The sequence below is a fragment of the Podarcis erhardii genome, assembly GCF_964252035.2.
Source record: "Podarcis erhardii genome assembly, chromosome: 4".
Lineage (NCBI taxonomy): Eukaryota > Metazoa > Chordata > Lepidosauria > Squamata > Lacertidae > Podarcis > Podarcis erhardii.
This window is the reverse complement of record NC_138508.1, coordinates 78,808,763-78,822,262: the sequence shown is the minus strand read 5'-3', so window position 1 is coordinate 78,822,262 and position 13,500 is coordinate 78,808,763. Positions and strand designations below refer to the sequence as shown.

The 13,500-nt window shown below is 40.5% G+C and overlaps 1 protein-coding gene across 2 annotated transcripts in view; it reads right to left on the bottom strand.

Moving 5' to 3' along the window:
• The window catches only part of MRPS9 (mitochondrial ribosomal protein S9), a 41,323-nt gene that overhangs the window by 4,590 nt on the left and 23,233 nt on the right, over nucleotides 1-13,500 (bottom strand). For both annotated transcript variants that reach the window (XM_081858255.1, XM_081858256.1), the window contains exons 6-8: nucleotides 6,713-6,801; nucleotides 4,501-4,576; nucleotides 1,727-1,895 (exon numbers count right to left, since the gene is read on the bottom strand). In XM_081858255.1, the coding sequence (XP_081714381.1) occupies nucleotides 1,727-1,895; nucleotides 4,501-4,576; nucleotides 6,713-6,801 (334 nt within the window). The remainder of the gene's footprint in view (nucleotides 1-1,726; nucleotides 1,896-4,500; nucleotides 4,577-6,712; nucleotides 6,802-13,500) is intronic.

Sequence of the window (13,500 nt, the reverse complement as noted above, 5' to 3'; positions counted from 1 at the left end):
GGCTTCAGATCACAGTTTGGAGTCAAACAAACACAGCATGTTACAATCCCCAGTTCAGATGTATTGTTAAATTAGAGATTGTGGTATGTTGCTCTTGGTATGGGAAGAGCAATGTGGGAGTAATCTCTGCGTTCACAGTAAAACAGTAACTGCGGCTTACTATGGCATGTGAATAGGTCATACATGGGACTATGTCTATGTTTTTAAGACTGCAATTCCATATTCACTTTCCTGGGAGTAAGTCCCACTGAACTCAGTTACAAATTGTTTTGATCATGCCCATTATGCATTTAGGGATGTAAGAAAATAAAATGATGCAATCTACTACTGATACAAAGAATGCTTTCAAAAACAAATTCCTTACTATTTTCTGTAGAGGTTTCAGATAATCTTTACACATAGGATACTGAAAATCTTTAAAGAAAAGATTATGCTTTTCAACAAATACCCGTATTTGTTTGATTATGTCTCGTTGGTATGACAATATCACCAGCATGTTTAGAAGATTCAGCCATAGTCTCTAATCTTTCTCAGCACAGACAGTAATATTAAATGGAAGAATTAACACACACACACAAGCCCAGAATCTTATCAATCCGAGTCACTGTGGTGTTGTGAAAACTGGGTTAACAACAGGTGAAATTTGAACAGCTTTGCTTGTTAAGAAAATAAGGTACTGAACTCGCCCAAATGAACTATCAGGTTAAAAAAAACCACATAAATGAGAAACACTGCTTAATAGATACAGTCATCATGCATTGTATTCTTTTATCATGAAACCAGGGGTGAATACAGCCTGATCGTAAGCCTGTGTGTTTACTCAGAAGTAAAGCCCAGTGACTTCAACGGGACTACTATGTGCCATTTTCCCGCATACGTCTGCCAAATTGTTATCTGCCCACCCAAGGAAAGCTGCTAATGGGTCCTTATGCCCTAGCAAAACAATTTCATGAACAAGTATGACAACATAGGCTCTAGTTCATATTTCACCACAAATCTTGGGGCAGCAAGCATTTCTTGGTTCAACGTCATAGGAGAATAGGAAACTGCCTTATGATCCATCTTGCACAGACCTCTGATCCATCTTACACAGTAGTGTCTACACATTGATTGACAGCTGCCCTTCAGAGTTTAAAACAAGAGGTGCTCACTGTACTATCTGGAAATGCTGGGGAATTTGAACCTGTGTCCTTCTGTAAAGGTAAAGGTAAAGGGACCCCTGACCATTAGGTCCAGTCGTGACCGACTCTGGGGTTGCACGCCCATCTCGCTCTACAGGCCGAGGGAACCGGTGTTTGTTCGCAGACAGCTTCTGGGTCATGTAGCCAGCATGACTAAGCCACTTCCGGCAAACCAGAGCAGCACACGGAAACGCCGTTTACCTTCCCGCCAGAGCGGTACCCATTTATCTACTTGCACTTTGACGCACTTTCGAACTGCTAGGTTGGCAGGAGCAGGGACCGAGCAACGGGAGCTCACCCCATCGTGGGGATTCGAACCACCGACTTTCTGATCAGCAAGTCCTAGGCTTTGTGGTTTAACCCACAGCGCCACCCGCGTCCCTCTGTGTCCTTCTGTACACAACGCAAATGCTCTAGCCCTGAGCTAAGGCCCTTTCCATGCTTGTGAATGGACAACCAGGAAAATACTATAACATCTTTGATTTCTCAGGTCTACCAGGAACTGCCCTTCTCTCTACAAAGGAAAAACAAGAACAAAAAGTTACCTTCTGCGGCACTGAAGGCCAGGCCCTGCTCATCATACTGTAGGGGTTCTATGTTCTGCTTTTTGGATTGCACAGGTAATTGCTTACGGAATTTTTGCACATAATCATCTTCAATCTCATGGCACGGCATTGCGACCAGTTTTTCTAGCAGCTGAATACACCGTGAATACTGTAGACAATAAAAAATATCATTAAGGGGTGGGGGTGCAAGTGTAATTGCATTTGCCTACATCTTCTATTTTTACATGCTTGATCTTTCCAGTTCTGCTCTTATTGATAACTTTTGACAGGATGACACTTCTGCATTTGCATGCTGCTTTCAAAACAACATGCAGATGTATCATTTTCTATGTGAATAAAGATACCTAATCCTTTTTTTTTCAACCCTAGCAACAAATGAATCCAGAATTCAAAAAAAATACAACCAACCTCTTTGTAAGACGGGATTACCACATTAAAATGAAGTTCATCTTAATTTTCAAAGAAATATTTTGCAGGCCTCAAAACAGAATCCAATTCTTTGATGAAGAGTGGCAAGAGGTAAGCTTCCCAACTCATTTCAAACCAAGTTGATATGTACATTTAAATGGAAATAATTTTATTTTCCTAAACGCCACTTCTTAGGTGATTATATTTCGTAATACATACGGAAAATGTGTATCTATGCCACTGGCTGTTCAGTCGGGAGTTACTTTAAATGTTTATAATTTTCTTTTTAAACCAAACAATCAAGCTTCTTAAAAATTCAAGAGATACTTGACTTAAAGGGCAACCTCTTGAAATAAATTATCCTTTGCTACTGTGTGCTTCGCTCCCTACATCGTGAACATGTGATTAGAAAGTAAAACGCTGCACTGCTAGTACATGGTCTTGTTATTAAGGCTTATCTGAAGGCCTTGTGGCAACAAGAAATTTAAGAAGCGGCTGTAAGTATAAAGTCTTTCACACACTGGCACACGTTTGTGTCGATGACGAATGTTGTATTGATGACCACAGATCTTAAATACCTGTTTAGTGCACACACAAAAGACAGAAATAAAGAACAGAATTAATGGGGGGGGGGAGAAGAGAGCAACAGAGGTGACATAATGCAGATGCAGGTAATTCTTTGTACAGAATACCTGATCTCTCATCATCGCCTTTTTATTACAAGTAATCCAATTGGCAGATGTAGCAGTATTTGTTTGGTATAAGCCCTCTTCACTTGTTCCTCTCCACACAATTATAATCACATGGAGAGAGCACATGGAGCAGCACCCACTGCCTTTGGGGCCACACCATCCTTGCCCCTTCCTGCTTTCTACATATTTTGGAGAATGCTGTTAAAGAGAAGCCTGCTGGACACCCATAAACACTTCCCACCAAGTGGGGAGAGCCTGAGTGCGCAATAGGCTTTCCCTTTACAAACATTCCCCCTAAAGCAGCGGTTCTCAACCTGTGGGTCCCCAGATGTTGTTGAACTACAACTCATATCACCCCTAGCTAGCAAGGCCAGAGCTCAGGGATGATGGGAGTTGTAGTCCAACAACATCTGGGGACCCACAGGTTGAGAACCACTGCCCTAAAGTGTGAGCAGTGGGGAAGGCAGGACCAGCAGGGGACCCAACAGTGGGGTCAGGGGTGCAGCCCTACATGCTCTCTTCACACAACTACCATCACATGGAGACTAACAAATGAAAAGGTTATCCTAGGTTCCCTAAAATATTCTGCATATTACACACTTACACAAACACACACACACACACACAAACAAACAAACACACTGTTGGACATTTGTTTAACACCACCACAACATGCAAGGGATTATATAGGGATAGCACGTTATGAGCCATTATTATTTTGTTTCTGCAGTGTTCTTGTTGATTTTATGTTTCTCTTAATAAATGAACTCTTTGTTACGGGGTTCCCTGCTGCACCAATGCTGTGAGAAGTAAAGTGCCTTCCAGGTCTCCAACCTTTAGGTAGTACTGCCAGCAGGGAAGCTCACAGCCATTAAGCGCTTATCTTGGGATTTAGGAAACCGCCCACTTCCTCTCTTCATATTTCCTGCTTCCACAAGTCTTGAAGCCTGTTGCCAGAGTGGCCAGGCTCATGGGAGATAAAGCAGTGAAGTAAAGCAACTAGCCAATCCTCCCGTTTTCCAAATAAGAGTTCATTTAAGGGGGAAAATAGTGATTAAGAAGAATGCATATTAAAATTAAAACAAACTTAGGATCTAGCTAGCCATACACTTTGAGCATGCTAGGAAGTTCAGCTTGCATGCCTGGAATATGCCTGACTCTTTGAGATGTTTCAATGAAGACAAAGAAAATTAAAAGAAACACCTTGGGTGGCAGAAGATTGGATAGGGAAAGGCCAACCAATGAGGAAGAGAACCGGGACACCAGGAAGCAGGTCAAATAGACAGGAAACTTTTGCAGATGGATGCTTGGGACAATTATCACTTTGTTCAAATAGGGGAAGAAGTTAAATTGGAAGGATCTCCTCTTGGGTTCCTGTCAGACAGATTTAACTAAAGAGAAGTGCTGCTTTGAGAGAATCCATTCAGTCTCTCACAGTTTTAGTGAACAAGTTGTCCAAATGTGGCTTACGTAATTTGTATAGGAATCAATACAGATTCTTCAATATGTGTGTTTATGTGCACGAAAGAGACCAAGAACATGAATAATTCCTGTCTCCAAGGAAAAGATTTTTTCAGAATCCTTAAAGAAAAACCCATGTAGCTGTTCCGTTAAAATACAAGGTTCATTAAATAAAGGAGATTAATTACTCACATCTTGATCTGACAGTTTTTCCACTATCATTTCTTCCAATTCCTCTTTAATCAGCCATCTGCTGCCAATCAGGTTTCTGTTTAAAATATCACATATATTCTCTTTTTAACTAATCATGCAATTAGACTAAGATTGCAAAGGGCCACACATACAGTCACACTTCATTTGGAAATATACTTGTCTTTTACTTTGAAAAAGTGCAAGTTACATTTACAAACTTTCTATTCCCAAAAGCCAAGAGCAGTAGCTCCAGTGTCATAATTTTACTTTACTAACAAGTAATATTTCTAAAGTAGTTGAGAGTCAAAAGTCTGGGCATCAGTTTAGTTTAAAGGCAACTTTCAGCAGCATTCTAATGCCTATGTAAATCAGCTGTACCAGAATGAAATTTAATACACAAGATTTCAAAAAACGCAACACAAAAGACCACAAACATAGCAAGAAATAGTATTTTGTCTTCCCCATAACACTTCCCTTCTATCTAGTGGTAATTTCAGGGTGTGAAGCACTGAAGTAGAAAGGGAATACAAAGTCTTCTGGGATTTCAACACCTTATCTAGATCAGCTCTGGTGCAAGCAGACTGACCAGTTGCTGGCCAATTGCAGAACACTCAGTTCCTGCAGGGATGACGTGCATCAAAAAGAGCTGTGGTAAAACACAGTAGGAGCAGCATCAGTAGGGGCAGCATAGGATTGAGTTAGCCACAATTTCAAAACAAAAATAACTATATTACTGTCTTGCCATGTGCTGCAGGCAAAAGAGAAACCAGGCATTCTCTGGTGTTGTTTGTTTCATACATCTTGTATATCACCACATGGTGGACAGCGGAAAGATGAGCGCCCCCTGGGCTTGGTGCTGTTCATTTATCAGCTTGTTCTTCTGCCCTTTAGGCTGTTTACTTTCCTTCTGTTCTTCTCATGCTTACTTTTCCTGAACGGCTTTATCTTTTATCCCTCATTCTACCTCTTCGCTTCATTTATCAAGAAGAATTCTGTTTCTTCATGCTAACCTTTCCCTCCAGTTGAAACCTTACGTTTCACCAAAACTATGTACGCACCATACATTTAAAACACCTACTCAAAGGAAAACGATCAAAAAATGGTTGGGAGCTGAAGTTTACCCTGCAAAGAGCTATAGTTTCTGGCACCCTTAACAAGCTACAGCTTCCAGAATTCTTGGGGTGGGTTTCCTTTAAATGGTGTGTATGCACCCCAAGCCTAGTCCTAACAAGGGGTGTTGCTGTTGTTTTTTGGAAGTCTTTTAACCTTCTTGTCAGGGATTTCAACAGCCACTGTTTTTCCAGTGCTCGGCTTCAACTTCCTCCTCCAATTTCATTTTCTTTTGGCCTTCCTAATCCACACCTTGGATAAGTCTTCCTTACACCACCACTCCAAGTAATGGCTCATCCTTTGGTACCAGCTGGTTCTCCTCAGCAAACGATTAGTTTCCTGATGGTGTCCCAGTGCCAATTCATTCTGACATATCTTGGCTCTGCACACAATCATTTGGATGACGATCAATCCAAGGCAAAGAGGGAAGGCATACAGAGGAGGCTGTCCTCCATGAGGAAATCATTTCTAAATGTGAAAGCAAAGCAAAGACTGTGGAGAATCTCTTTGGGGGCTGTTACATTCACTACAGTGGTACTAGCAAAAGTGACATGTGCAGTTTCAACTCTTAATCAAGGAGGTGAAAGGCAAGTCTCACTGTCAACACTGTGTTTGCTCTTCTTTCCTGCTCTAAGTTCTGCTCTTTTTCCAAGCTAGGCAATTATTATACACTTTTCCCACAGACTCTTATCACTCACTGTCTGAGCGATCTCTGCTTTAACTTTGACTCATTCCTAAAATCTTTCACTTCATCCATCTCCCCCATAGACCACCGAAAAGCTTACATTTAAGAAAGGATAAACACAATAAAGCCAGAGTATCTATCAAGTCTCCACTCCTCAATAGTCTCCTCTGCTTACCTCCCAATTCTCACCTATTTCAGACCATTTTGCATTGACACCATCTCCTCCCACCACTGGTCCTGCTAGTTAGGAATGATTGGAGTTGTAATCCAACAACATCTGGGGACCCACGTTGAGAAAGGCTGCCTAGGCTAATAATACCACATAGCATGATATATCTTGAAAATCTTGTATGAGAACTGCATCTGCATCCCTCATCCCCAACATACTTTCATTATGATCACAAAGAGACAACTTACAACTGGGATGTCTTCTCAGGCGGTAATAATCCTTGAGCACGCATTCGTTCTTGGTGTTCCTCAATACGAAGTAGTTTACCATACAATTCCTAGAATAGGTACAAGGGTGAGTTCCACTTAAAACCTTCTGCTGAAAATTTTGGCATCAAATATCACGTAGAAGTTCAACATTAATGTCTCACAATTAATGTAACTAATCTGTAGAAAGGACTCTATTACCTGAAAATGGAAACAATGTACGTGCTTTTGTAACCCAAGAAAATCCTTAATAAAAACAATAATTTTGTGTCTGTGTGTGTTAGAAGTTCAACCACAAGAATACAGTATCATAACTCCCATATTCTGCCCCCCCCCCCAAAAAAAACTGTGGTAAAAAGGGGCATAGCACATACCTTAACTAATTTCAGTTATGACAAACCATTGTGACCAGTGGTTTGTCTGTAATAATAACCAAAAGAAAAACAATGTAATTCTTCAAACAGTCCAGGCTCTTTAGCTGTAGAATCACCCCATTTAAGCCAGAACACAAAAGAATAAGGACATTTATCCGATTACAAGGATATTTATCTGATTACAACTTCCTAAAAAGAGGTTCTGATTGAGCACTCGACAATGGTATATTTGTCTCTAAACAAACCATAAGTGATAAGCTGATAACAAACCTTGCCTTCCAATTGTGGTTTGTTTGGAGAGAAACAAACCACATGTCCAAGTTGCACATAATGGTAAATCAGCTGTTGGTTTGCTTCCTCCCAGCACAGCAATAGCAAGAGCCGGGGAGTAGCACACTATAAAGCAGTATGCTGCTCGATCATATAAAACCGTAGTTTATTGATTTATTTTTAATTATGGTTTAAATTTTAATGTTATATGTAAAACAGGCCTAAGTTTGTGAAAACCAAATCAAGAAAGATTATGTCAACAGGGGCAGGGCTGGCTCACTACGTTTCTTGGCTCATAAGAAAATTATTCAGCATTTGGACTCAGCTATACAGCTGCCAATAAAACGTTTTAAGTGTGTTTTAAGTGCAATATTTTAAGCCTTATGAAAAATCCATTGTATTTTTAAAAACACTTTTAAAAAAAGCATTTTCAGAATTTTTTTTTATGTGTGTAGATTCCACCTTTGAATCAGGTTCCAGGAACTGATATAATTTCTATTACATTCTTCTCTATGTACCAGCAACCCAGGCAATTCAGGACCTTTGGAAGAGGGTGGGATAAGAGATGGTCTTGCCCATGTTAGAAATACAACACTGCTGACTACCCTTTTAAAATGGAAGCTTGTCACATGAAGCTAGCCAAACCATAAAAAATACAGTGCACACTGGCACATTCATCTCTATTCTTCTCTATAACAATCTGATAGCAGGCTCTGAAAACTTCCTTCAAGCCTATGAGGGAAGATTACAGGTTGCTATGTCCCATTATCCTTGCGAGGTCCTTCATTCTTGAGATTGGTAATGATGCTCTACATGGATGGAAGAAGAGGAAGATGTTGCTTCACTTATTGTGTTAGCTGGAATGATAGTTTGTTCATAAAGCTACATGGCCACTTTGACTCCATTATGATTCTAACCACATGGTGAATTGCTTGTTTCCCATTTGTAGCCATGCAGTGAACAAATGGTTACCTACACTTGGGATCTGTCTTGTAGTTTCTCAGACTGAAACCTTTAGACATTTGCACACCAATATGTTTTTGGAGCCCTTACCAAATAACCTCTCTAGTTTCAGAGGCTTCAGCTTACTATGTCTGGACATTTTCAAGTTTCTCTGTGAATTCAAGGACTGCAAACTTTTAAAAAGAGTCAAGCTGTGCACCAGACTCACAGCCAATGGTGCATGCAATGCAAACACAACCTTGATAACCATGCTGTCTTCCTGAACACTGGCAAAAAAATCCCTACTCCCAGCCCTGTTATAATGCTGTGTGAATGTGGCTAGGTCATAATTGCCCACAATATATTGTATAGCTCCTCAAAGGATGGGCATTTTCAGTTCACCTTTGGCTAAATGTATTTCACCACCCTCACTTATTTTTCTCAAATACAGTCTACATGGGGTGGAAAAAGATAACCTAAAGAGTTTTTATCTACTGACAAGGGTACATTGTGACATGGGAAGTTTTACTTGCTCATTTCAGATCCCATTTCCTTCATTCCTCAAAACACTCTGGCTGTTCTTAAATTTTATTGATGTGCATAGCTATAAAGGAAGGCATGTGCAAAATTATTTGCAGGATAACAAATCAATGAACAGGATAATGATGCATGCTATCTTGCAATGGTATAAGAATCTGAGAAGCATGTCACTTTGAAAACATTCACATCTGAAACATTTCAGAAAGGAATTCTTGCTTCTGCAGAATGGATAGGTGAAGATTTAACTAACAGTTTCCAGAGGCAACAGCAAAGTCATAAATATACATGCCTATATCCCTTACAAATGTGGCCATTATGCAGTAGATTTTATAAGATACTTGTGAGCCATATATATATTGTCATAAAACAGGAGGACTGCATCCTCGATCTTGTCAATTAACAAGACAGACAGTTTTAAACAAAGCTGCTGCTGCATAGTAAGTTAAGAGCAAGCACCAGGCTACTGGATCTTTGAACTATATCTTAAACAAACATAGTAGGTTATCAACATCATCAATACATTTAGACTTAGTTCTCTTGCCCCCAGGCTCAGAAGCACTGGAGAGGGGAAATAGGTGGAGTTCATATGCAACCAATATCTTAAAATGCCAGACACAGATTCTATAAGTTGCTGTTAGTTGGAAAACACTCTTCTGGTCTGTTTTTGTATTCTGTTTCTTAATTTGTTACATATAGCTGTACATATACGACATAACATGTTTGGGTTTCAAATGCCATTTTAAACAAGCCAATGATGTAACCTTGTAAAGATGAATGATATTCTGAAGACTTCTAGTACAGCGGTTCCCAATTGATGGTTCGCACAAATTTAATAATTTAAGGGGTTACGGCATTTCAGGATGCAGTCGAATTTGCAACTAAAGAAACCTTTTATGTCCCAAGCCAAACTCTTTTCAACAAACAGAGAAACAAAGATGAAACTGGGAATAGAAATGCTAAAGTAGTAATAAGCTTTAACATGTAAGCAGCATATGAAATGGAATATACAAGATGGATGATGGGTCAGTGTAGATGCTACAAGGAAGCCTATTCATATTGCATCCAGTAACCTATATAAATGGCAGGGTGGTTGGCTCAACTGAAATAAATAACTGAAATATGACAGTAAAGCAAATGGTAACAGACACATGTCGGCAAAATGTATTTTATAAAAAAATTAAATATTGCAAATTATAAAAGGCTATGAGCACAAGATACAGTAAAAAAGTGAAATTATTTTACATTTACTTTTTAAAGTGTCAGTTTGGCACTTAACAAGTATCTCTCTAATTTCCTTTAGCCTACGATTCTCATCTTTAACACCCTTACACATATTTCACATTTCCTGAGCAGAAGATGGGATGAGTCCTGTTTAATGAAATGATTTATATCACTCTTTTTAATGAAGACATCTCTAAACGCCCTGACACGACTTAAGTAAATTTACAAATATTCTACAATGATTGCATTTCTGTTTGTCAAAAGGATTTCGTGTGCAGGAAGATTTTAATCAAGTGGTGAGCACAGCTATTCTTTGAAAAGGCCGTGTGTCTCAGGAAAACCTCACATGCCGCTTTCAAAAGGCAAGCAATGGGTAAAAAAATAAATAAAAGTTGGGCGCCTTGTAATATTTTTTTTTAATTTCTTCATTATGATGGAATGCAACAAAACATATTGCCCTTGGCTTGCTCTGTTTCAGCCAAAACAAATGCAAATGGCCTGTCAGATGACAGCTGCTTGATAAGGCTCCTCGACAAGACCTGCATGCTTTACTTTTTTCCGTGAAACTTGGGATGAAAGGCAGAAGGCAGGAAGAGAATTAATGTAGCATACAGTCTAAAGGCAATGCTACAACCGTGATTAAGTAGAAAAGCTAAAAGGCACAGATTTTCCACAGCCTCTCTGCGTGCAACCCATCCGTGTAACAAGTTGACAGGCCTAGCGCGTCAGCTCCATCATCCTCTCCGACAGCTAAAACGCAGCGCTGCATCCCTTTTCAGAGAAAATTTGCGTCTGCACCATGAAGCGTTGTACATTATTTCTTAGCACTGCAGGGGGCTCAAGTCCATATGGAACCTTCACAAATATTACCACAGATCAAACCAGCAGCGTTTCGAGGCAGATTTGACATACCTATTTAAATGAACAGTAGGGGTCCTCAGGCTGCCTCAGGCTGTGCAGGAGAAAACCTCTCTGGAAAGCCTACGCTGCAGCTCCATTACTCAGCAAAGACACACTCTACATTTATCATTCATTTCATTTCTGCCAGGGCAAGAAGCTCATTTGCCCAAGGTCAACCAAAAGAAAAAACAATTCCTCTCTTCTCCCTCTACAGAAATAAATGTACCTGACAAGTGGGGATTTTGTCCTTTGGGTGTGTGGAGTACAAACACACACCAGATAATTCTAAAATGCACAGTAAAGCCACAGTGTTTTTTGTTTTTGTTTTTACAGAGGAAGTCCTCTAAATGGTACTGCAACCAGAAGTAGATACCAAGGGAAACAAGAGTTCAGTGGCATCACCAGGCTGAAAAGTTATCAATCAGATTACATATATATATATATATATATATATATATATATATATATATATATATATATATATTTGCTTTCGTAGATTTTCACGGGTACAGGAATGCAGGTTTTGGTGTCCTCGGGTGTCTTCCCGTGTAAAAGTTGGGGTGTCTAGGCGACGTTTCGACGAGGTCTCACTCGTCATCTTCAGGCTGGTGCTTTCGGCTTCTTGTTACTGGAACAGAGCAGGATCTCAGTGTTTGAGTTCCTATAAATACTGTAGAGGGGGTGTGGTGTATAGCCTCCAATGTTCTGGGCAGAGAGGAAGTTCCCAGGCTAGTGTGCCTTTTCTTCTTTTGTTCCTTAATTACTTGAGAGATATCTTGAGTGATTTCTTGAGTGATATCCTGAGTACCACTTAGGTGGGTCATTAGGTGTGGATTAGTTGTTAAAGTCTTTGTGTCTTGACCTCTTGAACTTTGTGAAGAGTTTTCCTGAGAAGATGGCTGTACTGTACTTAGTTGTGCTCTGGCTTGGCTTCGTGTATAGGGGCGAGCTGTGGTTTTGTGGCTTGTGTCAGCCAGATCTGTGTAGGGATTGCAGGGGGGTGCAGCATCCGGAGGTGCCACCATGGATTGGCTACTGGATGGTGTCTGTAATTCATCTGTGGAGAGGGTCTGGGTTTGGGTCTGGTGTGGTTGATTGGTGTTGGCGTTCTGTGTGCCTCTGGATCTGGTGTCAGTTTTTGTGGGGAGGGCTAATTTCCAGATGTCTGGCAAGCGGGATGTGTCGTCACGCTTGTTCATGTTGTGAGGGTGTTTCTCTATCTCGATGGCTTCCATGATTATTCTCTTGTGGTGATGTTCCGTGTTAAAGAGCAATTTGGAATCTGCAAAATTAATTTCGTGTCCTGTTTCTTTCATGTGTTGGAAAAGAGAGGAAGTTTTTTCTTCTTTTTTGACGGCATTCTTGTGTTCTGCGATACGTGCATTTATTCGTCTGTTTGTTTGTCCAATGTACGTGGCTGGGCAGACTTTGCAGGGTATTTCATAGATCCCTTGGTTTTCCAACTGGATTTTATCCTTGGGGTTTCTGAGGATATTGGCTATTTTTTGGTTGGTGCAAAAGGCTGTTTTGATATTGTGTTTATGGAGGATTTTGCTAATTTTATCTGTAGTGCCCTTGATATAAGGAAGGAGGGCCATGCCATTGTTTTCTTCTGTGTCTTGGTTTTTGGGGGGTGTTTCCTTTTGGATTAGCTTCGTAATCCTGTTTTGCTGGTATCCATTGGCAATTAACACGTTTGAGAGATTCTGTAACTCAGTTGTCAAGTGGTCTTTGTCAGCCAGGCGTTTGGTTCTGGAGATGAGAGTCTTGGCTACGGAGTTTATTTGTGCAGGGTGGTGGTGTGATTGTGCATGTAAGTAGCGGTTGGTGTGTGTTTTTTTCCGGTAGATAGTGTGTCCTAGGGAGCCATCAGGTTTTTTGTAGATTAGGACGTCAAGGAAGGGAAGTTGGTTGTTGGCTTCTATTTCCATAGTGAATTGTATTTTGGGGTGTAAGTTGTTGAGATGTGTGAGGAAGCTATCCAGTTTTTCTTTCCCGTGTGGCCAAATTACAAAGGTGTCGTCAACATATCTGAGCCAAAGTTTGGGTTTGTGTTCTGACTTGTCTAAAGCATTGGTTTCAAAGTGTTCCATGTACAGGTTTGCGATGACCGGTGAGAGGGGTGATCCCATAGGTGCTCCTTCTATCTGTTTGTATCTTTGTCCATTGTGGATGAAGTACGTGTTGGTTAGGCAGTGGTTGGTCAGGTCCAAGATGTATTCGGGGGGATTGTATTTGTTTTGAATAGCTGTCAAGGCTTCATTAATGGGCACTTGTGTGAAGAGAGATACAACATCGAAGCTCACAAGTAGGTCATTAGGATGTAGGTTTTGCTTCTTTATTGTTTCTATGAACTGGAAGGAGTTTGGTACGTGTGAAGAGATGGATTCTGCATAGGGCTGAAGTTGCTTGGCGAGAAATTTAGCGAGATTTTGTAGAGGTGAGCCTATGGAGCTGACTATTGGTCTGAGTGGTGTTCCTTCTTTGTGTATCTTGGGGAGGCCGTAGAGTTTGGGGCATCTG